The following is a 26,922-nucleotide window of genomic DNA, read 5'->3' on the forward strand; positions in this document are numbered from 1 at the left end:
ACCTCTGATCTTTTTCAAAATGTTAGATCTGGCAGAAACCTTGCCCGCTCAAGGAATTAAAGAAAAACATGGTGTATTTTACTCACCTCTCGCCCATTTCCTTGTTTTCAAATTCCTCAGAAATAGGCCATGTTTAAAACTCAATCTTGTAATGGACTTAGGCACTGATCCTACAAAAGCTCCACACATGTGCTCAACATTAAACATATGAGTAGTCCCACTGACTTTAATAGGGCTGCCTATATGTGTAAATCTTGTGTATAAGGTTTTGCAGAGTTGAGGCTCAAGTCAAGAAAAGCACCTTTGACGTGTATAACGAAATACGGTTGAGAAGCAACATATGCTGTTTTGTAGTAAAATGTTAACTGCGTACAAATGGGCAGAACTCCAGCTAGGCTAAGTGTCTGATGCGCTGCAAAGTGAAAGCCTAAATAAAAGCAGAAGTGTTTCTATCAATTCAAATGACATTTATTTCAATGGCTGAACCCACAGCCATGTAAGAACATTCAAATATATTTGAATCACACATTCAGATAAACAAGTCTGTTCATTTGACTGTGAGCTCAATCACAGACTTCATTTAAAAGAAGTGCAAGGGCAAAAAACTCTGTTACTACAGTGGTAGGAATGACAGGGCCAGATCCTCAGCTAGTGTAAATCAGCATACATCCATTGAAGTCAATGGAGTGCTGTTGAGTTATGCCAGCTGAGGATTTGGCCTGAAGTTTCTAAATGCATAGAAGACAGATAATCCAAAGGTAGGTTTCATACCGCAACCGTCAATTAGCCACATACATATTAAGGCGTAAAAGTTAACACAATATAAAGGGAGAGAAATGTACAAAGACGCAGAGTTACAGTAGCTATGGAAGCCTTAACATTCAAATTACTTGACTTTTGTGCATTTCAAAATATTAACCATAACCACATTGAGCAAGGTGTTTTGCATCTCCTCTGTTGTGCTTCTTTAGACGTAGTATTGGTCAAAGGTCACATCCAGAAAAATCATTGTAATAGACGAGCTAATTATTGCTGCATTCGCCTCTAGGCCAGAAGGGTGTGATTTCAAATCCTATGCTGGGACTTGGGCTCAGGTGCAATGATAGCTCTCTAGTGTGAGGGGGAAGGGGCCTCTCACTGTTAGTAGTGCTCTCTGATGAGACATTAAACATGGATCCCTTTTGCCCATTGGTGATGGGCAAATTAAATATCCCATGGCACCTTTTGAGAAGAGGAGGAAATAACCCTGGTGTCCTGGCAAACATTCCCTCCCTATAAGGCTCAGTGAATAGACAATAAACCCTTGATTGGAGCATTCTGTGAGTTGTAAATCTGTGCCAGGAACTGAGCCAGCATTTAAAGGGTGAATAGTTGCTAAGTGAATAATTAAGAGAAATGAAGGATAACAAAGGGCATGAACCAAATTGGGGGAAGTGCAATCAAAGCATTGACCCTGGGAAATGTGTGAAACAGACATTGAAATACCATGTGTAGACATCTGCAAAGGGATTAAAGCTTACTAGTATTAATAATTATTATTGCTGTGCAGATATCAAACCACGTTCCATTCAGACAGCAGCTTAAATTGGCCCATAGGGTTGTTTGCTCAGCAGGAGTGAGGTTTCCAGGCATCATCTCTAGACACATTGACACCTTTCACTTCCTGATTAGCAGCAATTTCACCCATCTAATAAACATGACAAATTTGCAACAAATAAATAATTGAAAAAACCCTGCTTGCATTCGAAACCTGCTCTTTCGAAGAGCTGGTTCAGGGAACCAGAAACTTTCTATGAACCTGTCTGATGGAGCTGGGTACTTATCCCAGCAGCATTAGAATGAGACAGATCAACTAACATTTTCAAAAGCGGACTAGTGACTTTGGGTGCCCAACTTGAAGTACTATAAATAGGCCTGATTTTCAGGATATTCTGAGCTCTCGCCTCTGACAGTCCGCTCCAGGGTATTTCAGGTTGGGCACCCAAAACTTGGGACACCCAGACTCACAAGAAACTTATTAAAATTTGATCCTGAATTTCTGGTGGGAGTCCAGTATGCCTGGTGGGAGGGAAATGAAACTCTGGCTCAGTCTAATAGTGAACATCACAAAGTTGGATGATAGTTTATACAGCTGTTAAAGGAGCTATGTGACAGAAAAGGAGAGGCAAAGTCTCTCCAAATGTGTGATCTGGGAGAATGGAAGACAGGAAAAGGTAGAGGTCACAGCGTTCAGTGGGCACATGTGCCCAGCTGAGGTGTCAGATTGGGAAAATCTCCTGCAATAGCCAGTCCACAGCCTGCCATTCGGTCTTCACTTCCTAAGAGTCTTGTGTGATGATCTTTTCTGTACTGCGGCAGGGCACTCGGATACAGCCAAAGGGGTCCTCAGTAGCCACTGCAAAGCTGGAGAGCATTTTCCCCAGCTCTCTTCTGTAACCTTGTCACAGCTCGCTGGGGATGACATCTACCCCTTTTCAAGGTGAACATCATTTCCCAGCAGCAGGAGAGCAGCTGTCCTAGTTGTCTTTTGCATCCAGCTAAAAATAGAAAGAATGTTCATGGCTCGTCAACGTGATTCACGTGTTCCAGTGTTCCTCAGCTCAGCTAGTGACACTCAGGCCAAAAGCCCAGGGTGATGAGAAAGAGCGTGCATGCCACAATTAACTGGATTTGCTTCATTGAGTTACAGCAGCACAACCATGACATGAAGGGCTGTGCGCTCTCGTGTTACCCTCAAATGGCTTACCATGAAAAACCCTCTGACAAATGACTAATCATCCTTTCTGTAGATGACCCATAATCTGATAGTGAAAAATGAAACAGCAATGTTAAAATGGGGTCTGGGATCTCCATACTACATCATCCCTCTCACAGCACTTTGTTTAAAAATACAGAGCCAAATTCTCTTCTGGTGCAAATGGGCAAAACTGTACTGACACCAATGGAGCTGTACCCGTTTATACCAGCAGAGTTTGATCCGTGGAGTTAAATGCTCCACTAGACTAAAATAAAATACAACTATTAATGGTCCCTAATTAATGTTAGTGTAAAATAAAATAATTAATAGCTTGCTCTTTTATAATCTCTTCTGAAGATCTCAAAGGACCACCTGTGTCAGTGGGACTTCTCATAGGACCGAGGGTTTGCAGGATTAGGCGCTTAGCATTTCATTACTATCAGACTAGACAAATGCTTTTACTCCTGTTAGTAACAGGGATGACTGCACAACCTCATTACTTCATACAAATGAATGGGAGAGTCATTGCAAATGAAATGATTCTATAAATCAGCAAATAAGAGAACAAACCCATGAAAAAGCAAAGAGAATACGTTATTTATTTTGGCAATTATAGGTTAATTTTATTTATGGTAACACTTCAGAAGGAATCAATACAATTACAGAGCCAGATCCTCTGCTGGCACAAAGCAGCTTAGCTCTACTGACTCTCCATTGAAATCAAGAGAGCGATGTCAGTTCACACCAGCTGAGGATCTGACCTACCGTGAATATTCTAAAATGAACGAAGTTTAATACTGAGACTTCCCGACAGTCTCTGCTCTGAAAACAGAGGAGGAAAAAAGCCACCACATTTTTGTGTTTATAATGTGTGCAGATTAGTTTGGCACACGGCAGGGGTATTTCTCTTGGCATGGGGAGTGATATTGGTAACTTTCCAGTCCTTCAGAATCTCTATGGGAACTTTTGCAGTCTGCACCCTGGAGTGCATGTTATCCTGGACTTGGAGTCTGATCAAAAGTCTGTTGAGGTCAATGGGAGTCTTTGCATTGATTTCAATAGGCTTTGGATCAGGCTTGTGATGATTTGTCTTTTAAATGCATCTAACCCTAACCCTTTGTTTTTTGTATGCTTCTTAACTGCACAGCTGTTGTCTCTGGTAAACTGATCTCTGGCTTAGGCAAGTCTCCATCACCCTCTTCACTTCTTTAGGGGTTGAAAAGTCTATCTGGACATGCATCAGTAAATAAACAGAACAGACTTCCCTTAAAACAGCTTGTACTTTTTAAATATCCACATCATTCTAGATCAGGATCACCCTGATATTCAGTTAAATACTGTTAAACCATTCCATCATTAGGGAACTATACTCCACAGTCTTGGTCTTCTCTTTTCTTGGTTGAGACAAGTCTGATGTTGGCTGAAAATGTATTTAACAACCCTGGCTACTTTCTTGTCTCCCGATATAAACTCTCTGCATTCGTTGTTAAATACCCTAGTGGCTTCTTTTATCCTTTGGAATTTGCTCTCCCTTCCTCCCTCGAGGAATAGACTGTAGACGTGAATATGGTTCTATCAGGGGGTAGCCGTGTTAGTCTGTATCTACAAAAACAACAAGGAGTCTGGTGGCACCTTAAAGACTAACAGATTTATTTGGGCATAAACTTTCGTGAGTAAAAACCTCACTTCTTCGGATGCATAGAGTGAAAGTTACAGATGCAGGCATTATATACAGACACATGGAGAGCAGGGAGTTACTTCACAAGTGGAGAACCAGTGTTGACAGGGCCAATTCAATCAGGGTGGATGTAGTCCACTCCCAATAATAGATGAGGAGGTGTCAATTCCAGGAGAGGAAAAGCTGCTTCTGTAGTGAGCCAGCCACTCCCAGTCCCTATTCAAGCCCAGATTAATGGTGTTGAATTTGCAAATGAATTTTAGTTCTGCTGTTTCTCTTTGAAGTCTGTTTCTGAAGTTTTTTTGTTCAATGATAGTGACTTTTAAATCTGTAATAGAATGACCAGGGAGATTGAAGTGTTCACTTACTGGCTTATGTATGTTACCATTCCTGATGTCCGATTTGTGTCCATTTATTCTTTTGCGGAGGGACTGTCCCGTTTGGCCAATGTACATGGCAGAGGGGCATTGCTGGCACATGATGGCATATATGACATTAGAGGATGTGCAGGTGAATGAGCCCCTGATGGTGTGGCTGATGTGGTTGGGTCCTCTGATGCTGTTGCCAGAGTAGATATGGGGACAGAGTAGGCAACGAGGTTTGCTACAGGGATAGGTTCCTGGGTTGGTGTTTCTGTGGTGTGGTGTGTAGTTGCTGGTGAGTATTTGCTGTGACTTTCTGGTCCCCACAATTCCTATTACCTGTTGGCACTGGAATATTTTTTAAAACAAAGAATAACGAGGTTGAGGGAGGCCTTCATGAGCCTTTCATACCTTTTCTGTTTCCCTCCGGATTAGCTCCTGCATCTCCTCCTTCCAGTCCATCAGCTCCACAAATTTCTCCACCCCACTGATCACGTCTCCCAGCAGGGCCACATCATTGTACTGTGGCTGGTACGCAAATGGTCCCACCAGGTCTCGATTGATCAGCACACGAGGAATAGAGCTGCGGACTGCATCTGCCAGACTGGCAAAGGGCTGCACCTAAAAAAAATCCCCCCACAAGGAGCAAAGAAACAGAGAGCTTCATCCCAGGAGTGGAGGTCAGTAGGGGAGTCTAAAGCCCACACAAAATGAATTCACTGCACTCCACAAACTGAAACTCAGGGACTCAAAATGCAGGGTCTCAGAGGGCCCCAAATCTCACAGCTTGACTCTTCCGTATTACACAGCTCCTCTTTTAATAACAAAGTTTACGCTGCATCTCATAACCTGGGAAAACTGGCTGAGAGGAATATCCCAGACAAAAGCTATTATCTACTGTACCCCCTGCTGGCACATCACTGAATTGGCAGGGGGCATCTCTCCAGCAGAGTCCACCCCAGTTATTACTGTTACCTCCTCAAGTATCCACAAAACTCATCTCTTCCATCCCCAGAGATCCAACCCCACATCCTTATCCTGAGCTCCATGGACCTTGTCTAGCTGCCTTCTGTTTCCATATACCCCCACACAGAGTCCGAATACTCCGCTTCTCACCCTATGTCCTCAAATTCCTCTCTTCGTTTTCCTGATCCCTGAATTCCGCCCACCCCCCCCATTTCCCCTAACGCCCTGTTCAATTTCGCACTATTTGCCTGAGTCCCAAAGTGCTGAATCCCCGTAGCCCTCTTATGATCTATGTCACAGACCTCGAGGGAGGTTCCAATGATAAAGAGCACATCTGCCATGGGGAAATCTGTCACGTGCAGGAAGAACCGGTGTGGGAGCTCCTCTCCAAAGAACACAATGTCAGGTTTGATGAGTCCAGTGCAGACTGGGCAGTGGGGGATTTTGTCTGCCATCACATCTCCCTGAAACAAGAAAACCCATCAGCAGCCACATGCTTTACTAGGCAGCATAGCAATTCCACCATTACATCTTCCATCCATCCCACAAGCACACATGGGTTTGCCATCATATCACAACAAAACAAAATTTGCCCTGGAACAGGAACGTAGTCTCTTGGCCATGAGGACAAGGTAACTGGCTTGCAGGCTCCCTTTGAATTTGCTTCTGTCGTCTCTGTGTTGATGCCCCCGCAACTGCCACTCACCCTGAAGTCCTCACCCAGGTAGGATCTCCGACAGGCGGTACATGTGGCAGTGGCGAAGGTGCCATGAGCCTCCACCAACTTATCAAGAGGGATCCCAGCAACTTGAACACAAGATGGAGAGACGATCAACTCAGTACAAGGAAATTGAACCTACTGGCCCCAAATTCATCTGATGTTTCAACAGCCCCACTCTCGTATTCCACCCCATCTTGTCTTTTCCCTGCAGTCCATCAAGGAAAGCCAGGAAGGCGACACTCACCTCTTTCCAGCCCATCAATGTTCTGGGTGTACAGACGCAGAAGGAGCCCCTTGTCATGCAGGAGTCGCAAGAAGTAATGGGAGTAGTTGGGCCTGTAATTGCCAGGGTACAACTCCTTGGCCAAAGTGAAAAAGGGCTTAGGATTGTGGAAGAAGTAGCCAATTTCAAAGATGGCTTCTGGATAGGGAATGTTGTACTGCTGAAGGTTACTGTATAGGCCACTCCCAGGAGACCTGCAGAGGGGACAAAGGGAGCCTATCAGTCAGAATGCCACAGGAAAACAAACCCAGCACAGAGGTTTCTAAAGACACCTACCCCTAGAGCGTGACATGACACTCTCTCAGGAAGAGAATGACCAAATTCTTGAGCCCTATCTGGTTGCTTTCTGCAGCTGAGGCAGGGCAAAGGAGCCTTAAGTGGGCAGCTGAGGATTTCCCTTGCATGTAAGAGGAACCCCCTCAGGTGATGTCAAACTGGCATTGCTGGCTCTACACCACCCAACTCCAGATCCCCTGATGTATGAGGCATGTTCAGGATTTGCTGAGGATGGGAAGGGCCACAGCAAGTGCACTGTGCTCCAGTGATCCTGGGCTGACAGAGTGGCCCCTGTTTCAACTCTAGTTTATGCCATGGCCAGACTGGCTCCTGGACAGCCCCAGAACTGGGGAAGTGCAGAGGCAAAATCAAGCAATAAGCACAACTCAACTGGGCCTGAGGATCTGGATCAAGGTGTCATATGGAGTCTGAGCTGCTGAAGGGAGCACTCATCTTAACTGTGGCATTGTCCAAGCATGCCAGGGAAGGAGAAGCAGCAGACACGGTGATTTTTTTAATGAAGTCTGGAATGCTGCTGGCATGCCACAAACTAGCACTAATGAGAAGGTGGTGGTGATGGCTGGAGCTGGGATCAGTACCCCCAGTACTAGTGAGAGGGAGAGGAATGGTAAGTGGCAGACCCCTGGTATTACCTAGGTTTGGAATATCATCAATTCCAGCTCTGGCTTGGCTCCAATAAGCATCTGTGAGAGTGATGAGGTGTTACCTAAAATCTGGGATGCCGCTGGGTGTACTGATCCCAGCTCCAGCCATCACTACCATCCGGTGACACTCCTTCTTCTGAATTAATTCTGCCACGTCCTGCAGGGTGAGCTTCCGGTTTCCACTGCCATCTCCTCCTCGGCCAATCCCAAAGATGCCCATGGCAGCAGTGGATAAGGAGACCAGTCTGGCCCCCTGGATCCTTCTAGGAGCAGAAAGGAAACGCAGCAGGTAACAAAAGGACTTACACTGCTCAGATGGAGAAAAACATCCCAAGTGTTTCCTAGGAAGCCAGGAACTGATCTTTCAATTGTAGGTTCATGTGCTATTGTTTGGTAATTCAGGGGAGAAAACATAGTAGCAGTTAGTATGAAGCCCCCAGGAGCACAATATATTCCTTTGCACTTACAGCCCCTTTCATATGAGGATATCAAAGCACTTAACAGACATTTATTATCTATTGTTTTATTGTGCTAGCACCCAGGCTTGGACCATGACCCCACTGTGCTAGGTGTTGTACAAACGCAGAACAAAACGTCAGTCTCTACCCCAAAGATGTTTTCAATCTAAATAAGACAGTAAGCATCACAGGACCACCATGTGTGTATTTGGGTGGATTATGGACAAGGCACTGGGGTTAAGGGAGCTTTTAATCTCCAAATTAGTATACGATTCCCCATGGCTAATGCACATGGGAACCCCTTTTGCATCCTGGTTGGCAACCAGAAAGCACTTAGGATTGTGTTTCTATGCTACTCTGACAGGGCTGCCCAGTTTAAGGACTGAAGAAACCTCAACCCTCCCTGAATCCCATCCAGGATTCCCCCCCTTAGTAGAGTCCCTGTGCAGATGGCAGATACCTAATTGAATCACTGCTCAGCCTTAAGTGCAGAAGAGGAAATGAGAATCTACAATCCATCACATGAGAAGAATATCGCCCCAAACAACCTAAGCAATGTTTGCTCATCCAGGGTGTGATGTTGCACTCCATATGATTTTATGAAAATATGCTAATGAGTGTAAATTTAATGTAACTGGAAAATGCTTCATGCAAAAGGTCTCTCGTAAGGTATCATTACAAACCTTATAATCTACTGAGTGTTCATCCTATTTGTATGAATGAAACATTCTTGTATCTGAAACTAGAAATATGAAATATAACTCTGGGGTCCTATTGTAATTATGCAAAGTGTGGGCCATTAATGGTGGTTTGGAATCTTGATGGCTCCCATTAGCCAGGACAATTGACTGTGGATGGCTCTGTTTACTTGCTAGCCTTCCTATGAGTCAGGTCGGGAAGAATGAAGGCTTGGGGGTCTCACAGGACAGGTGACCATGTCACCTGGTACTGGAATCCATCTTAAACCTGGTGCTTTTCCATTTAGAAGGAGGGGTGAGGAGCCAGAGAGACAAAAGATTACCGCCTTGTGCCAAAGCGATAAAAGGGGATGGAAACAGAACAAAGGGGGCTGCAGTCATAAAAAAATCCCCTAGCTACCACCTGAGCTGGAACAAGGACTGTACCAAGGGAAAGGATTGGGCCCAGACTAGGAAGGAGTCCAGTCTGTGAAAAAAGCTTATTGGAACATCTCTGAGGGTGAGATTTCATCTGTAAACAGTTTCTTAAATGTATTAGGCTTAGCCTTGCATGTTATTTTGCTTGATAACTTACTTTGTTCTGTCTGTTATTACTTGGAACCACTTAAATCCTACTTTTTGTACTTAATAAAATCACTTTTGCTTATTACTGAACCCAGAGTTAGTGACTAATACCTGGGGGAGCAAACAGCGGTGCATATCTCTCTATCAGTGTTATAGAGGGCGGACAATTTATGAGTTTACCCTGTATAAGCTTTATACAGAGTAAAACGGATTTATTTGGGGTTTGGGTCCCATTGGGAACTGGATGTCTGGGTGCTAGAGACAGGAGCACTTTTTAAGCTGTTTTCAGTTGAGTCTGCAGCTTTTGGGGGACGTGGTTCAGACCTGGGTCTGTGTTTGCAGCAAGCTAGCGTGTCTGGCTCAACAAGACAGGGTACTGAAGTCCCAAGCTGGCAGGGAAAACGGGCTCAGAGATGGTCTCAGCATCTCAGGTGGCAGTCCCAAGAGGGTTTCTGTGACCCAACCCGTCACACAGGGCACTGACTCTGATCAGGGCAAAATCCAGACATGAGAGCAGAGCCCAGAGGTTCCTGGTGACTCCTGGTGGTGGTGATTATTAGGGCACAGAATCACTGAATGTGGCCTCCATGGGTTGAACATTGTCTTCACAAGAGCATGGGCTTTGCAGCATAAGACTAGATGTCCCATCTCTAGCAGTGGCCAATATTTCTCTTCAAAGCCTCTCTGCTGTTTGATCCACTCATAAAGAGTTCCCATGGCAGCAGATACTGCACCAGCGTGGCTCACAGAGACAGAGAGCCGTGCATTTAGATGGTAAACACTGATCTTAGCTCCAAGCTCTCAGCATTCTTTACAGTATCTGGTGAATTTAATTATAACAGCCTCATCTTCTCCTTCCTGGGGGTGAGTATTTCTGAGACAGTGAGAGAGTCTGATGAGTCCATAAGATAACAGAGCCCTGGTTTGTGGAGAATTATCAGGATTGTGTTCGAGAGTGACAGGGAACAGCACAAAATGAGAAAACAGCCGTACCTTGCTCCACAGGCAATTGCCATCTCTCCATGGCATTCCAGAGGCTCCCTCTGCAGGGAAGTTCCACTTGTGGGGATAAAACCAGATCCCAAGGAAGCTAAGGGAAGATTTCTGCCCCCCATGGAGCCAACAGGCCTTCTGGAATGATTTCTCTGACTGCATATCCAGAGATTCCGCCAGGCTGAAACAAAACATAACAACCTGGACCAGCTGACAACGGTCCCTTAGAAAGGCAAGGCCAGGGGTGACCGGTTTAAAGGAATCTACCCAGAGTTATGGAAAGAACAGTCAGCTCCCTGCATTTACCAGGAATTATGGCATTACAAGTGACATCCCTCTTACATGCAGTATAGCTGTAGCCATGTTGGTTTCAGGATATTAGAGAGACATGGTGGGTGAGGTGATACCAACTTCTGTTGGTGAAAGAGACCTGAAGACAAGCTCAATGTGGCACAAAAGTTAGTCTCTTTCTCCAACAGAAGTTGGTCCAGTAAAAGTACCTCCCGCCCCTTGTCTCTCTATCACTCTTACATCTCCTCTAAAAGAGGGCACCTCCAAATCCACAGAGCTTCCTAATGGCACACTTGGTACAAGCAAAGCCAGTAGCCCATGCCATGCAAACTCAGCGCCTGGCTCTATCACTGAGAAACCCCTGAAAAGCCTGAGTCTCAGGTGAAAAGCCTGAGACCAGCCAGGTATGGCTACAGATGTAACATACACTCTGCCTTACACAGTATGCCACTGCCAGCAAGCTCCCCTCCCTACATGCTACAAACTCATTTACTGTACTTTGCTCTCCCCAGTCCCCTCTGTACTCTGCTGCCCAAGCCACTCCACTCTCCCCCAGGCCCCAGCCAACTTACCCTGCCGTTCCCCTCCCACTCATCTGAAGTCTTCCCAAATCCGCCTGCCCCCTTCCCTCTGATCATTTTCACACTCGCCCCCCCCCCCCCCCCCCCCGAATATGCTGCTTACCCGTGAATCCCTGAAGACTCGCAGCAGGAAACACATTTCTAACAGCCGCGACTCTGAACCGTAACCCCAGGCTCATTCCCCTGCCCTTGCCCTGTAGCAGAAAGTGGAGTCTTGTGCGATGTGGATGAGAACGAGTGAGGTGCTGTAGCTGCTTCCCTGCTTTTCCCCACACCCCGACGACTAAGTGACTGTCTAGTTGCAGGGAGCATGGCACGGGGCGGCCACTATCTCCTGCATCCCCCTGGGACTCGCTGCACTAGTGACCTGGAGGCTGGAGAAGGGGGATCCAGGGCACAGGGCAAAGCACCGGCCTGTTTGCTTAAGGTGATCCTGAGCCAGGCAGAACAGCTGAAAGGGTTTACCACAATGTCCATAATAGAAGAGCCCACAGCAGTTCACACTAGAATACCGTAGATTGTATTTTTATAGTTGCTGTCACTTATACACAAACTGTGTATAGTGGGATCGTACACCTAACCACTGAAATGGAGTAGAGCACAGCAGCCTTCATCTCTAGCTACACTATACAACAGTGTCTTTAGGTCAAGGAATGACTATGATTTTATTGCAAGTCTCGGGATATTTGAGCAGTCCCAGCTGCTGGAGACAAGTGATGAGGTGAAAATTCAACTTTTTAAAAAAATACATTTCTAGCCCTCATGGTAGTGGAGAAAGGCTTGAACATCTGACCTGAGAGCACCGTAAAAGCCCCAAAAGCAAAAGGCAACTAAAAAGAAACCAAAATGGTTTGTTTTCAATCTCATGATTTTGGGGGCCCAGCTTATGATTTTCAAACATGTACAGTTGGCAATCCCGAATATAGGTCCTGCAAGAGGCAATATCCTGGATGGGAAAGTGTCCAGGACATTGTAATTAACACCAAATCTTTCAAAATGTACCATGGATCTTTCATGACCATGCGTGCTCTGAACCTTGATGTTATCTAAACGGTGACAGCTCCAGCAATTCAGTGCCCTCATACTGTAGCATTGGGCACTGTTCCTATCATTCAGGTATCACTGTCACCATTCCTAATTTAGGCCTGAAATTATGCAGCCTATTGATCCGTTTATCAGTGCCCCAATAGCTCCCCTTGCATTGGTTCCTATCCATTTTATCATCTACCGAAATTACTCAGAGATCCCCACCTGCAATTCTCCTGCTGAGCCATTATTTTCCCACTGTAAACCTGTGTATTTGATTCTCTCTCCCTATGTGAAATTGCTGAACCTCATTTTACTGATTTTATGCCATTTAAAAAATTTATTTAGCTCTTACTCTATTTTAATTCTGTCATACACAGTATTTGCTGCCCTTTCAAACATCTTTGTATTTGTCCACTGCTGCCATTATTATACTCTCCCCTCCATCCATCGAATTGTTAATAAATGCACTAGGATTTCCTGCTTTTTAGCAAAGGAAGGGATGGAGGCCAAATCGACTGTTTCTCTGAAGTCACCTCCCCCAAAGTTGGGGAAATGTGGATTTTCAAGTAAAAACCCTATAATTTGTTTATTTTAGTATGACTTTCAATTATCTCCATGGTAGTGGTTGGCCTTCAGAGCAGGGTGCCCACTGGGCAGGGATAGATGAGAATGGGGTACTTTAGTGAAGTGCTTAAAGTGGTCTGAAAAAAGTGTGGCTCTATCATTATCTCGAAGCAGCAGCTTTGGTAAGATGGTGCATAAAGGGCCACCCTCAGCAGCTCAGCTTAATTTTTTTAGGGGGGCAGGTCTGTGACCCCTTGTGACCCCCCCACACTGTATGCACTGGTGGGTGCACCGTCCTTCAGGGGCTTTTGAGAAACATTGCTACCCAAAACAGAATCAGTGGTGACTCCAAATTGCTACGGTTACACTTTTGGGGGAAGGAGGGTAGGATTACTTCACTGTTGAATGCAGTAATGCGTGTTTAGCAGGAGGAGGAGGGAGTCCCGAGAGCCCCAAAGCCGTGTTCGTGACATGGTCCCAACTGGTCTAGAGATCTCCGAAATGTCGTGGTGCTGAAACACGGCATCCCCATGCCATGGCACTTCGATGCAACACACTGGAAGGACGGGCCACGAGTTAGTGTTGGCCAATGGTGCTTGGCGCAAGGCCCTTTGGCCATGCCATGCCATGGCAGCACGTGGAGGAGCGGCTGTGATGGTGCTGGGAGGGAGATGGGCTGCTGCTGGAGATGGAAACACCCGCCCCGTGGGCATGGGCTGCTCGTGTCCCCTGGATCCCGTGGCACGTTTCCTGGAGCTGTGGGGGTCAGAGCCGCTACAAGCAGCTCCCATCACTGCTCCGCGCTGCAGGGCCTAGGCCTAGGCCGCGCCCGTTGCCGTGGCTACCAGCGAGCACCCCTGCGCCCGCACCAGGCCAGCGGTCCCAGGACGGGCGGCGGCTCCTCCCCGATCAGGGCGGGGTTTCGGGGCTGCACTACGCGAGGCCATACGGTACCCGTCATGCCGCGCGCGCACGCGACGGGGGTTCGTTACCGGAAGTGAGTGTGCATTTCCGGCGGTAGCAGCGGGGTGGCCTGGCCTGGCCTCCTGCACCTTGGGGTTCTCTCGTCTCGCTCGCCCCGCCCCGCCTTCACCCCCTTCCCCGCCCGCCATCATGAAGGACGTGCCGGGCTTCCTGCAGCAGAGCCAGAGCTCCGGGCCGGGCCAGGCCGCCGTGTGGCACCGCCTGGAGGAGCTCTACACCAAGAAGTGAGCGGGCCGGGGGGGCCGGGACCAAGGGAAGCGGGGCGGGGAGCCCCGCACGGGGGAGAGGACTGCGGGGAGGCCGGGGGCTGCTAGCTGGGGCCGGGCGAGCTGGGGCCTGGCGGCCGCTGGGAGCGGGGGTTGCGCTCTGCCCCAGTGCTGAGAGGCTCGAGCGCTTTGCTTGAGGGCTGCTCTATGAGCTGGTGTTGGGGCTCTGCCCTCCTCCGCCAGGAGACCCTCCCCCAGGGGAGCAAATCCTGCACCTCTGTGCAGACCGCCCTCCCACCCCCGGTGCACTTACCTGGGGGTTCAGTGCAGCGTCAGAAGCGCCCCTTTGCTCTGACATCTCCACTGTAAATGGGTTACACTGCAGGGGTTCCCAACTGTGGCTTGGGATCCAAAAGTGGGTCGTGACCCTATTTTAATGGGGTCGCCTGGGCTGGTGCTAGACTTGCTGGGGGCCAAGGCCAAAGCCTTTGGGCTTTGCCACCCCCCCCCCAGCATGGGGTGTTCGGGCTATGGACTCCAGTCCCCTCTCCTGGTAATTTTTGTTGTCAGAAGGAGGTCAGGGTGCAATGAAGTTTGAGAACTGCTGGGTTACAGGAAATGATGGTCCTCAAGAAATGCAATCCCCCTCGCAGTAATGCCATCCAGTACTCTTCAGTTGATGTCATATTGAAGAGACACCTTTAACTTAAAAACCACTTATCTGATATCTTTTACCTATAGTAGCTACAAAAAACGCCTAGGATAATTATAGCAAATTTGAGATGCTTTTTCAGTTTTATTTTGTTTGACCGCACTTTATACTCAGTCAGTTTAATTGTTTCTCCGTTAGTGATTTTCACCTGTTTGTCGGCCTTGCTCACAGCAACAACAGAGAGAAACCCAATTTTAAAATATAGGAAAATATGGTTGTTGAAACTACAAAAATTGTCACGGATTGAGGAATGCATGTAGAACATGAAACTATACTTCAACTTTTTAAAAATAATGGACAGGGTTTTGAAATAAGCTAGAAATTGGTGGTTCCCTGTGATTTCTTGCTGCCTGTTTCTTCATGTGTAAGATGAGGAAAGTAGTATTTTCCCTTGGAGGATGTTTTGAGGGTTGAGTCATACTTTTTATGTGCTTTGAGATCTTTTGCAGAAAGCTGCACTCAGTTTTTACTATTCCTCTGAACTATACATGCGGAAAAAGTTGAACACAATATTTTTTAATTGAAGTCTGGTCTAGAATAGTTATAAGCACCAGGCTGATGGTCCTGGCCAGCTGAGGTCTTTAACTTTTTCAGAGCTAGTGCTGAATTGAGTCATAAATGATCCTTTATATTGGTCCTTATGGATTAATTGAAATTAGCTTTATGATGTTTTCCTCTGTATTTCAGTAGGTGTCTGTCTGATAGTTTTGCTTATTGTACTGATGCTTGCTGATGCCAGGGGCCTCTTTGTTCTTGTTTTTTCAGACTCTGGCACCAGCTGACTCTGCAGGTGTTGGACTTTGTGCAGGACCCCTGCTTTGCTAAAGGAGATGGCCTCATCAAGGTGAATAGGTTGATTCTTAAGCAAGTGTCAGTGCAAAGATGACAGTGTGAGCATTCTTGGGCTGATATAAAATAGTTGTGCAAAGGCCTGCCAAAACATTGTGGGATCGGAAAATATGCTTTAAAACTTCCTAACTGCACCCCATCTATTTGGAAGGGTCTGAATATTTATAAAAAATGTCAACAAATAGATACTATTTATTAGTATTAGAAGTTTATGGATTGGACTTTGGGCATAATTTGGCCATGTTTTATAAACATTCTAAAGCGTGAAATGGTTAGGTAAAATAATGGCGCTGTAATGTAGGGAATGGAATGAGATGAGTTTCAGGTCTTCACAGGTCTTAGTTTGGTTCACCTATGTTTTTAAAAAAAGGCTTTTCTTCAGTCTTGGCAACAAAGCGGTTAACTGTGTGTGTGCGCAGAGTGGTTTCCCTGAGAGTTCACAGACTCAGGTATCAGTGCAGATTTTATTCCTCTCTTCCAACTTAGGCATATTGTCATCTTTAAGAATGTAGCACACAAATATCTGAACTTGCATAAATCTACTTACTCCTGTGATTCATTTCTGCTCATTTCCGTCTTCTTTGCATTTTTATATCCAATTATGATTCACCAAAAAGACATTGACATCAGTGAGGAAAGCCCTGAGCTTATGGATATGCTGTACATGTTTAGAGTGAGGTGTGTAGAGAAATCTGAAATAGCTAGGCTTCCATTGATTATATGGATACTTAGTGGAGTAGAGGCCCCTCACAACAGAGAGGGGTAAACAGACCTAGGTAACCCCCTCTTGGTAAAGACTAGTCTTGTCTCATGAATCTATTAACTGGTGAATCACTCTCCACAGTTGGGAGGAGATCCTGGAGACTGCTCTCCATAAGATGAGCAATTTTTGGCTTCTGTAGTCTAGTGTCAGTACATTTTAGATACCTCCACCTATGAGTACAAAATTACTTTGAGGGAGGAGTTTATATTTAATGATGGGCAAGTTGCCTATTTCACTATAATGAAATATTCTGTCACTAACTGGCTGTCACAATTTTTTTTACCGCTCACAGCTTTATGAGAACTTCATCAGTGAGTTTGAACACAGGTGAGATTGACTACTTGTACATAAGTTTGTAGCTTGTGCACTCTTAATTTTAACTGTTCTGATGCCATGTTGTTCATTTCAGGGTGAACCCTTTGTCCTTGGTAGAAATCATTCTTCATGTAGTTAGACAGATGACAGGTGAGTAACTTTTCTAATATTAATGGTGACTTTTTAGGGCTATTAGGCCTAGGGTTTAACTGGCTGATGGCAACAGCCAAGACTTCAGTGTGAAAATGAGGCAACTGGTTTGCACAATATTGAAAGTAAAAAGCATAAACGCATAGAATTTTACAACTAATGGTGAAATTACTGCTGCAAAAGGGACCTTGCTGGAGAGATGGCTGATGCATATGGAGCCAGATCCTCAGCTGGTGTGACTCAGCATAGTTCGTTTACTTCAGTGGAGGTATGATGGCTTTTACCGGCTGAGAATCTGGCTCTGAGTTCTGTGGAGCCAATCAAGGTACTTTCTTGTGGTAGGTTCAAATATTCTGCTGTTTGGATCCTTAATATGCTTTCCTTCTTGCTCCATGTTAGATCCCAATGTGGCCCTTACTTTCCTGGAAAAGACTCGAGAAAAGGTATTTGTGAAATCCAAGTTTTTTCCTGTTGGCGCACAGTTAAATAAAATAGCTGCTGCTTTTTATTGTAGGTCTGTGCGGGTAGATACGTTTACATCTGTGTCTATATTGGAGAAGGCATATTCTTCAGTACATACAATTCTCTGTGAACAAGCCAACATGGATTTGGATTTGGGAACACAGCAAGAAACACAACCTAACTAAATTAGCACTTGTTATGCTTTAACTGTCAGTAGTTGTCTGCGTGGCTGGAACAGTTGTTTTTCTGATGTGTAACTGTTTTGTGGTTGCAGGTGAAAAGCAGTGATGAGGCTGTGATTTTATGTAAAACAGCCATTGGGGCTCTGAAGTTAAACATTGGCGACCTACAGGTCACAAAGGTGAGATTATGTTGCCATTTAGGTTTTGTCAGTTTGAGCGCATTCAATTCATCTGGATGCCCATGTATTTCAGCACTTGCTTATCCTTTAGAGGCAGCCCCTCTCTTTCTGTGTCTGTTGAATTTTGTGAATTTAAGTTCATCTGTAACCTCTCTTAGGCAGCATGGGCAGGTCTCCTGGAAATCCAGCTCTATTTGGAAGGCTGGAAAGTGTTTGCTTAGTTCTGATAACATTGGCTGTTACTTCTAGTGTTGTTCCTTTAACTGAGATGCTAGTGGCATATACTTCTAGTGTATGACTATCCTCACTAATGACCCATATGAAGCCAGATCTTCAGCTGGTGTGAATCAGCAGCTGCCTCTGAGAAGGGCTAGAAAAACCCTTGAGTTTAACCCTTCTGTGTCTCAGACTGCAACTTTGGGGTGGTTCTACGAATTTAGCATCATGTATGTGGTTTGGCAAAGAGCTAAGAAGTATTGTATATCTGTATTTAGCTTCTTGTTTGACCTTTTTTGGGGGGGAGGGAGCTTACTTACCCTAACGCTCCAACCCCCAGTTATAATGTAAGAGGGAATCCACTTTGACAGATGGGGATTCCACAACTTCCCTTGGAAAAACCATCATTGGAAGTATTTAAGAACAGGTTGTACAAATGTTGTCAGGGATGGTCTAAGTTTACTTGATCCTGTCTTAGCGTGGAGGGCTGGACTTGACTTCTCAAAGACCCTTCCAGCCCTACATTTCTATGATTATTAGGCAAAGTTGATATATTATTTTTACCAACGTGAGCCAAATGGGGATCCTTCAGTTGTTCATGTTCTTGTATTAATGGAAATATGAAGTTTCAAGGGTCACGAAGTGCACTCACTGACCTGTTTGTAAATATGAACGAGACTTTTGGGGAGAAAGGGCGTCGTCTTGCTTTGTTTCAAATGCTGTTACTAATGTTCTCAGCTGCACTCTCATCTGATTCACTCTGGATGGGATTTCTGTACTAAACGTGTGAATATAATTTGTGATAAGCTGTAAATTTCAAAACTAACTAAAATAGTGACTGGCGGAGGTGAAAGGTACAGGTGTGTATAAAATGTCTGTGTGTCAAGAGTTGGACTTTCTCCTTTCTTTAGGAGACCATAGAGGATGTTGAGGAGATGCTGAACAATCTCCCTGGGGTGACATCTGTTCACAGCCGTTTCTACGACCTTTCCAGCAAGTACTACCAGACAATTGGGAATCATGCCTCTTACTATAAGGATGCACTGCGGTTCCTGGGCTGTATTGATGTCAAGGATCTGCCAGGTAAGTCTGCCTCCTTGTGCCAGATATAGGGAACTGCAGTTTCCATGTTCATTCAGTCCTGGCCTATTCCACCAGTGGAGTCCAGCTGTAGGCACATAGGGAAGTCAGCTTTCCTCAGCATTGTTGTATTATATAACTCCACCATTATCCTAGTAAAGTGCACCCAGAGAGATGAATTCTGCTTGCTCATTCATCTCAGGGCTATGGTACCCAAGATGTATGGGGGTGGGGAGACTGTCAGTAAGGTAGGGGAGAGTAAATGACCGTTTCCCAAATCTTGTGATCTCCTTTGCGTAGCTGATATGGTAAATGATGGTATTCCTCTAAATTTCCAACTGGGGGGAGGGGCTCTGCTGCAAGCAGATTGCTGAGGTGGTCGTTGACCTCAAGTAGTTCAGACCCTCAGGCTGCACCGGAGTGGATTTCTGTCACACGCTGGTTCTTGCAGCCTCCAGTATTGGCATGGAATTGCATTTTACGTGGATTAAGATTAGATTTGATCATGTTTGCAGTCTTGACTAAATATGGAGGTGGTGATGACCAAAAAATCTGAGAGAGATCATATACACATACTGAAAGAGGAAGGAGCAATAGGGTTGAAGCTGTCGCTTTACACACACTATTTTTCCTTGCAGTGTCAGAGCAGCAGGAGAGAGCCTTTACCTTGGGGCTGGCAGGACTCCTAGGAGAAGGAGTTTATAACTTTGGGGAGCTGGTAAGTAGACTCTGGGTTGTCTCAGCTGTTGAATGATGGAAATTGGTTATAGTCGGTCAATAACGCTGTCCTGACTTATTTATCACAGCTCATGCACCCTGTGCTGGAGTCCTTGAGAAACACTGACAGACAGTGGCTGATTGACACACTTTATGCCTTCAATAGTGGTAATGTAGAGAAATTCCAGGCTCTGAAGACTGCCTGGGGTCAGCAGGTGAGTGAGGTGGGAAACACAACGCAACTTCATGGTGCCCTGATAAATGCATAGACATCAGTTAGAATAGTAAAATAATGTGGGAGTACAAAGGGACAGAGTTAAGGATAATATACAATCCATAACTCTAGTTTTCCTGACTTCAGTCCATGTAAAATCTCCACCAGAACGTTTCTAACAGCACCTTCCCACCATAACTAGATTGATTAGAATAAATACATGAAAGTAAATATAAAGGATGAAAGAAAAAGTCTTCTGTAACCAAGGAAGATTTCATGGGGTCTGTTGGGGCTCTTGCTGTGCCAGTCTAACTTACCTGGGGACACACTTAAATATCATTTTGAAGGTACTATGGAAAACACTAAAGAGAATGCCTCTCACATTCCCGAAACACTTGCAAAGTAATGATTGTCAATAGTAATATTTCAGTGATTATGCAGGAAGCTGTCAATACGGCAGTAGCTGCCAGAGATCTTTATTGTCCATCTAGACAGCCCTTAGTTAAGGACCATGATTTTGCATATCATGCAGAGGATAGCATTTAACAGTACACCAGTTAGCACTATATGGAGTGGTCAGCCAGTATTGGGTTTGAATCCAGGGCTTTTTAGCAGAGAAGCAAGACAGATGAGAGGGTATTTACCCTCTGTGTGGCTCATTTTTAGTGCACAGGATGTAACTTAGAAAGAAACAGAAGAAAAACTAACTTTATTCATGGACAGCTGCTTAATGTTTTCGTTATCTCACAGCCAGACCTGGCTGCAAATGAAGCTCTTCTCCTGAAGAAGATCCAGCTGCTGTGCCTCATGGAGGTAAGCTGCTAGCTGAGACCCTGATAGGGCACCCCAATTGTCTGTTATATGGGTCTGGAAGGCGTCCCCATGATTTAACTTCCCTGTAGTGTCTAAGTAGATTCTGTTTGTGAGTTGAGAGCTGTGTGCATGGTGCTTTCAGTCTACTGCTATTTTATATAGTTGCTTTTTAGATCTAAATCACTAATGGTGGCATTACATGATTTTGCCTATTGATGGTGCTCAAAGACAAATGCTGCTGGAAGAAAGTGCCAGGAGATGCTAGTAAGAGACAGCAAGAGCCAAAAAGGTTATGTTTCCAAAGACAGCATCTGAAGGGATAGTTCTTAAACTATGTCCCAACATAACTGCCTAAAGAACACCCAAATTCTCGCCTCAAATGGATAAGGGTTGAAAACCATCCCCATGCAAGGAAATCCTTTAACATCTAAGACAGAGAAATGCTTGTCCTGGCATTCCTTCCATGTACAAGGCCTGGTTTCATTATCACCAATGGGTATGGGTAACCCTAATCCGTTAAAAGCCCCATCGGTGGTGCTGTCCAGCTAAAGCAGGCTAGTGCCTACCTTTTCCAATACTGCGCGCGCCTCCGCCCCAAGCACCAACTCCACACTCCCATTGGCTGGGAACCGGCCAATGGGAACTGGAGGGTGGGGGGCATGCCTGCGGGCGAGAACTGCGCGGAGCCGCTTGTGCGCCTCTGCCTAGGAGCCAGAGCTGCTGCTGGCTGCTTCCAGGGTGCAGCGCAGTCCGCGGTGCCAGGACAGGAGGTAAGCCTGCCTCTGCACCCCGTCTGACTGGGAGCCACCGTAGATAAGTCCGTATTCCAATCTCCTGCCCCAGCCCTGAGCCCTCCCCAACCTGGAGCCCCTCCTGCACCCCAAACCCCTCATCTCTGGCCCCAGCCCAGAGCCCTGACCCCCTCCTGCATCCCGACCCCCTGCCCCATCTCTGAGCCCTCCCAAACCCGGAACCCCTTCCTGAATCCCAAACCCCTCATCCCTGGCCCCAGCCCAGAGCCCTGACTCCCTCCTGCACCCCAACCCCGAGCCCCTTCCCACATCCTGAACTCCTCATTCCTGGCCCCACCCCGCCGCCCTCACCCCCGCACCCCAACCCTCTGCCCCAGCCCTGAGCCCCTCCCACACTCCAAACCCCTGATCCCTAGCTCCGTTGGGTCACAGGCATCAACAGTTTTCTTCAACTGGGTCCCCAGAAAAGAAGTTTGAAAACCACTGGTCCTTAAGCACTTGCAGCTATGCCAATAACATGATGTGCATGGAGAATTTCCATCTTTAGGATTAGAATCTACTTTGTCTTTGAGCGATTGTTTCCTAGGGAGCCTACTGTTTGGGGAGGTAGATGCGGGGTGGGGAAGTGACTGCTGCTTACTTTAGCATCTTCAATAAAGCAGTCTTTTTTTTAAAAAATAGAGGGAGAACTAGCTGCTGTTGGCCCTTTGTTAGGGCCTGCCTCTGATTTGCACAGGTAGAGATGAGGTTCAAGTCTGCAGGTACGTCTACACTGGAATAAAAGGCCCTGCGGCATGACTGTGGCCGGCCCGGGTCAGCTAGCTTGGGCTGTGGGGCTAAAAATTGCTGTGTAGACGTTTAAGCTTGGGATGGAGTCTGGGCTCTGGGTCCCTCCCCCCTTGCAGGATCCCAGAACTCAGACCCCAGCCGAACATCTGCACAGCAATTTTATACCCCTGCAGCCTGAGCCTCCGGAGCTAAAGTCAGCTGACCTGGTTCAGCCATGGGTGTTTAATTGCTGTGTTGACATACCCCATGGCTTCTGGAGGACAGTACTAGGGAGACTTGGTACATCTTGGGAGAAGAAATCTGAAGAGTGCTGATTTTCTGCTTGCCTTTAGATGACTTTCACCCGACCAGCCAATCACAGACAGCTCACTTTTGAAGAGATTGCTAAAAGTGCCAAAGTCACCGTGAATGAGGTGAGTTGTGTTAATGCTAATGATGACAATAAGTAACTTGAATGTGCGGTTCCTAACAGTATCCGAGGGACAGATTCATTTCTATATGTTGTCAAATAGTGCGAGGGGCGAAATACACTGCATTAATGTTTGCAAAGAATCCTCTGGCTGTAGAGGAAGAATGAATTGCCATCTCCTGCCCTCTGTCTCAGACACAGGTAGCCCTCGCATTCCTTAGTAGAACAAGCTCAGACAGTTTTAATTCCTGTGGATCCAGATGTTTGTATAGAATGCTGCCCAGCTTGGTCAGAGTGATCTGTCGTGGAGATAGCTGCCTTGTGCCACTTTTCAGTTTCATTTTGTGCTGTGGCGAACAGTAGTCTAGTGACTGGATTATAAAATGACTCAATTTAAAAGAAATGGGAAGTCTTTGTGAAAAGTGACTAGTTCTTAATCCCTTTCTTCCTATCTTCAGGTGGAACTGCTGGTGATGAAGGCTCTCTCAGTAGGGTTAGTAAAGGGCAGTATTGATGAAGTGGATAAGAAAGTGCACATGACCTGGGTCCAACCGCGTGTGCTGGATTTACAGCAGGTAATGTCAGCTGAAATATTTAACCAATGGCAACTCACCTTCTTTTCGATCTGTGATTGGCCTGAATACTGACATGAGAGCTGTTAATAAGATTGTAGTTCTCAGACCTTGGCTCTGCCCATTTCTTGCAATGGTTTGGAGAAGAGAGTTAGCAAAGGTTCCCCTTCCAGAGGAAAACATTATTTGAAAAGTTCTCCCTTCACAAAATAACAAGACCTTGGTTTCAACCCAGATATCCATAACTAACATTTGCAGTTGTACTCGCAAGTCTTCCTTGGGAACATGATGGATGGAACAAGTGTCTGCAAGATTCTGAGAATGGGGCCATGCAAACAATAGGCACATCACACATGCACACTTCATATAAATTGACAAAAACTTGGGTTAATGTAACAAATTTTAAATTTAATGAAGCGAAAACTTAAGATTTCAGGTTAATAACTATGCCATGTTGCACATCCTCTATATCTGAGACCTTACATCTAACAGGGATTGATTTTGGGAGAAAGGTTAAGAGCTAAATAGTCTCCCAGGGTTGGTACCTCATCATTTGGGACCTATGACTTTGCTTTGAGTGAAACTGAAATGCACGTTGCTGTCCTAATGAGACAATATCACAGCTGATGGACTGCTTCATTTTATAAAACTTAAAATGATTCTCCCTTAAAATTTCCTCCCTTATTATCCTCATTTTCTAAAAGCTTTCTCAGAAACCCACATACTTAGAATCTTGGAGTCCTATCACACCATATGATAGTCCTATCCTCACCACACTTGAGGTCAAGTTTGGGATCTTAATGTCCCATCTTTAGGGCCCTACCAAATTCACAGTCCATTTTGGTCAATTTCACAGTCATAGGATTTTATAAATCATAAATTTCATGATTTCAGCTTTTTAAATCTGAAATTTCATGGTGTTGTAATTAATTGTAGGGATCCTGGCCAAAAAGGAATTGTGGGGTGGTTGCAGAACTGCTACCCTTACTTCTGCGCTGCTGCTGGTGGTGGCGCTGCCTTCAGAGCTGGAGAGCAGTGGCTGCAGGCCGGAAGCCCAGCTCTGAAGGCAGAGCCCCCACCAGCAGCAGTGTAGAAGAAAGAATGGCATGGTATTGTCACTCTTCTGCACTACTGCCTGCAGAACGGAGCCCTCGGCCAGCAGGTGCCATTCTCTGGCCACCCAGCTCTGAAGGCAGCAGCACAGAAATAAGGGTGGCTTGGTATGGTATTGCCACTCTTATTTCTCTGCTACTGCTGGCGGGGCGCTGCCTTCAGAGCTGGGCCCTCGGCTAACAGCTGCCGTTCTCTGGCCACCCAGCTCTGAAGGCAGCGCAGAAGTAAGGGTAGCAGTACTGTGACCTTCCTAAAATAACCTTGCAACTCCCTTTTGGGTCAGGACCCCCAGTTTGAGAAACGCTGGTCTCCCTATAGGTTAAAAGCACACAAGACCAGATTTCACGGTCTGTAATGCGTTTTTCATGGCTGTGAATTTGGTAGGGCCCTACCCATGTTGAATTGGTTTCACTCTTGGTAATGCTTTTCCTGGAGCCCTGCCTCTAATTAGCCATGTTTGCTTTCATGTTCCACCTTTAAATTTAGTGGATGTGGTGAGAAATCTTCTGCTCCAAATCAGTTGAATTCAGTGTGCAGTATGCCCAGTCTCACTCTAGCGCCCATTCCTGGGGAGGTGCAATTACTTTTCCCTTCTATGTCCAGGCTCCTAAAGCTGTTATGGATTTGCTTTCCAGATCAAGGGGATGAAGGACCGTCTGGAGTTCTGGTGCACAGATGTGAGGAGCATGGAAATGCTGGTGGAGCACCAAGCCCACGATATCCTAACATAGAAGACCTTGCACTGCCTGAGCAAATAACTCTTGCTGCTGCTGAAACTGGTGGTGCTCAGACCACTGTCTCTGTACAGAACTATATTAAAGGGGGGGCTAGGGGAGGTCGGGAAGAACTACTTTTTGATGCTTGTACAGAGGAGTAAGTGGCCTTTACTGTGTAACCCTTTGGTGCTTAAGTCAGGAATTCCCTGTGCGCCAACGGTCTGCTAGCACTGACCATAGGAGCTCCTGTCCTACTGTCACCAAGGGGATAAGGGCTCAATAATGGTGGTTGAATCAGTCTTAGTGTCAAACTATTGCATTGGAGGGTGCTGGTGGTAGCTACATGGTAGAGTCATTAGCCCAGTAGATGGGTGCATCTGTCCTAAACTGTGCTAGAGAGAGATGCCATATTCCCACTATCAGGCATTGCTGATGTGGTGATTGGACTTGAGAGAGAATGACTTTCTGCCCCGTAGCCCCTCCTCCCAACAGTCCAAAGGCAGCATAACCAAGACACCCCACCCCCACAGCTGGCAGTAAAGGGAGCTGCTCACCCCATCAGTGGGTTTGCCAGGAATAAAATCATTAATTTAGTGCATTTGGTTTTATATCCTTTTTGGGTTTATTCTTGTCTTTCATGAACACTTTATTGTGAAGTGTAGTGCAGCAGTACTGCTGGAATAAACTTCTCTGCCTTCCTTCTTCTACAGTTCTGTTCACATGCTTTTGTGATAACTCTTGGGTTGTGTCCTGTTTAAGGGGTGAACTGAAATATTCTTTAAAATCTAATTGAATAACGTAAGATATTACACAGCATGCCAGGTGTAGTCTTCATTACAGATCAATACATTTTAACAATGAATTGAAACATTGGTGACTGCCAAGAGCAGCATTCAAGGTTCTGTCTTGTTAGGAGCTGTGTTTCTGACACATTTCTCAACATCTCTGACTCTGTCACCCATACTCACATGGAGTAGCAATTTTCTGTGAGGAAAGGTGACAGAACCAGGCTGCAGATAATGAACGTTTTTCTAATACAGTTTAAGCTTCATTGCTTTGGTTTAGTTGCCTGTGTATTCTGGCACTGTCCATGGCTCTTATACCAGTGTTTAGTTAAATAGTCTTTCAGTTCAATGATAGTCACTTTTCCATAGTATTACTAGTAGTTTGGCCAGGTTGGGTCTTTCATGGGGGTGGTGGATTTTTCATACAGCCAGGAGAGAGAGCTGGTAAAGGGGCCCATGACCAGTCTATTTGAAAAAACACCTTTCTTGGGCTGCTACTTCAGCTGGGGGAATGAACAGAGCAATTGTGGGGGTGGGGCACAGGTTCCACATCAAGGAGATGGCTGCCTGCTGCCCTAGGCTATGATGGTACAAGCGCCAAAGGAAATGTGGTGTGTGAGCATAAACACTAGTCAGGATGATACCCAAGCAGGTCTTTAATCTCAACTAGGTGGCTGGTGCTCTTTTGAGTGTGGCACTCACATCAGTTGGGCAGATGGTGTCAAATGAAAAATAAATTATAGTGACAAACTTCCAGGAAGCTTTATAAAGTTAGCTTTAAACAGGAAGGTCCAATATTTATATTCTTGCACCATGTGCTTGGGACAGTATCCTAGGACTGGCTTATTCTGAAAGCTGGCATGCTATTCACCAGTGCTTGTGCCTATATTTCATCAAAGTATACAAGTCGTATTTCTTCACCAGGCAAAGACTCCAGCCACCACAGTAGGATTTCCCACAGTTGTAGTTCTGCATATGGTCTTCAAGTCTTTCCTCACACTCGTGACAAGCGCACCACAAAATAGGGTGCATGTTAGTGCAACAATGGTGAACAGAGGTTGAGAAGATCTGAAGGTGT

The 26,922-nt window shown here is 45.8% G+C and overlaps 2 protein-coding genes across 3 annotated transcripts; one reads left to right on the forward strand and one right to left on the reverse strand.

Moving 5' to 3' along the window:
• Window positions 1–450: 450 nt before the first annotated feature.
• SIRT3 (sirtuin 3) lies at window positions 451–11,705 on the reverse strand. 2 transcript variants are annotated; one of them, XM_054027350.1, is made up of 8 exons: window positions 11,377–11,705; window positions 10,402–10,582; window positions 7,751–7,951; window positions 6,709–6,941; window positions 6,450–6,550; window positions 6,046–6,207; window positions 5,189–5,398; window positions 451–2,537 (listed from the first exon to the last, which is right to left on the reverse strand). In XM_054027350.1, the coding sequence occupies exons 1-8, from the start codon at window positions 11,450–11,452 to the stop codon at window positions 2,517–2,519; spliced, it is 1,185 nt and encodes a 394-aa protein (XP_053883325.1). In that variant the 5' UTR covers window positions 11,453–11,705; the 3' UTR covers window positions 451–2,516. The 2 variants fall into 2 exon arrangements, with proteins under 2 accessions (XP_053883325.1, XP_053883326.1); XM_054027351.1 differs by lacking the exon at window positions 451–2,537 and adding an exon at window positions 4,367–4,743.
• Window positions 11,706–13,870: 2,165 nt separating this feature from the next.
• Window positions 13,871–25,768, forward strand: PSMD13 (proteasome 26S subunit, non-ATPase 13). The gene is made up of 13 exons (XM_054025966.1): window positions 13,871–14,074; window positions 15,534–15,612; window positions 16,673–16,707; window positions 16,790–16,845; window positions 17,245–17,288; window positions 17,582–17,668; window positions 18,796–18,967; window positions 19,603–19,682; window positions 19,771–19,896; window positions 20,646–20,708; window positions 22,582–22,662; window positions 23,117–23,233; window positions 24,979–25,768. Exons 1-13 carry the CDS (start codon window positions 13,980–13,982, stop codon window positions 25,072–25,074), a joined length of 1,131 nt encoding a protein of 376 aa, XP_053881941.1. The 5' UTR covers window positions 13,871–13,979; the 3' UTR covers window positions 25,075–25,768.
• Window positions 25,769–26,922: the final 1,154 nt, after the last annotated feature.

Source organism: Malaclemys terrapin, chromosome 4 (genome assembly GCF_027887155.1).
Source record: "Malaclemys terrapin pileata isolate rMalTer1 chromosome 4, rMalTer1.hap1, whole genome shotgun sequence".
NCBI lineage: Eukaryota > Metazoa > Chordata > Testudines > Emydidae > Malaclemys > Malaclemys terrapin.

Bases quoted from the DNA above. Each gene is read 5' to 3' on its own strand.
- SIRT3 (XM_054027350.1), bottom strand. From the start codon at position 11,452: ATGAGCCTGGGGTTACGGTTCAGAGTCGCGGCTGTTAGAAATGTGTTT. The intron at 5,399-6,045 runs GTCTGTGACATA...GATTTTTTTTAG, and splicing joins TCATTGGAACCTCCCTCGAG to GTGCAGCCCTTTGCCAGTCT. The intron at 2,538-5,188 runs GTATGAAAGGCT...TTCTATTTTTAG, and splicing joins TCCGGAGGGAAACAGAAAAG to CTGGATGCAAAAGACAACTA.
- PSMD13 (XM_054025966.1), top strand. From the start codon at position 13,980: ATGAAGGACGTGCCGGGCTTCCTGCAGCAGAGCCAGAGCTCCGGGCCG. The intron at 19,897-20,645 runs GTGAGTGAGGTG...GTTATCTCACAG, and splicing joins AGACTGCCTGGGGTCAGCAG to CCAGACCTGGCTGCAAATGA. The intron at 22,663-23,116 runs GTGAGTTGTGTT...TCCTATCTTCAG, and splicing joins CCAAAGTCACCGTGAATGAG to GTGGAACTGCTGGTGATGAA.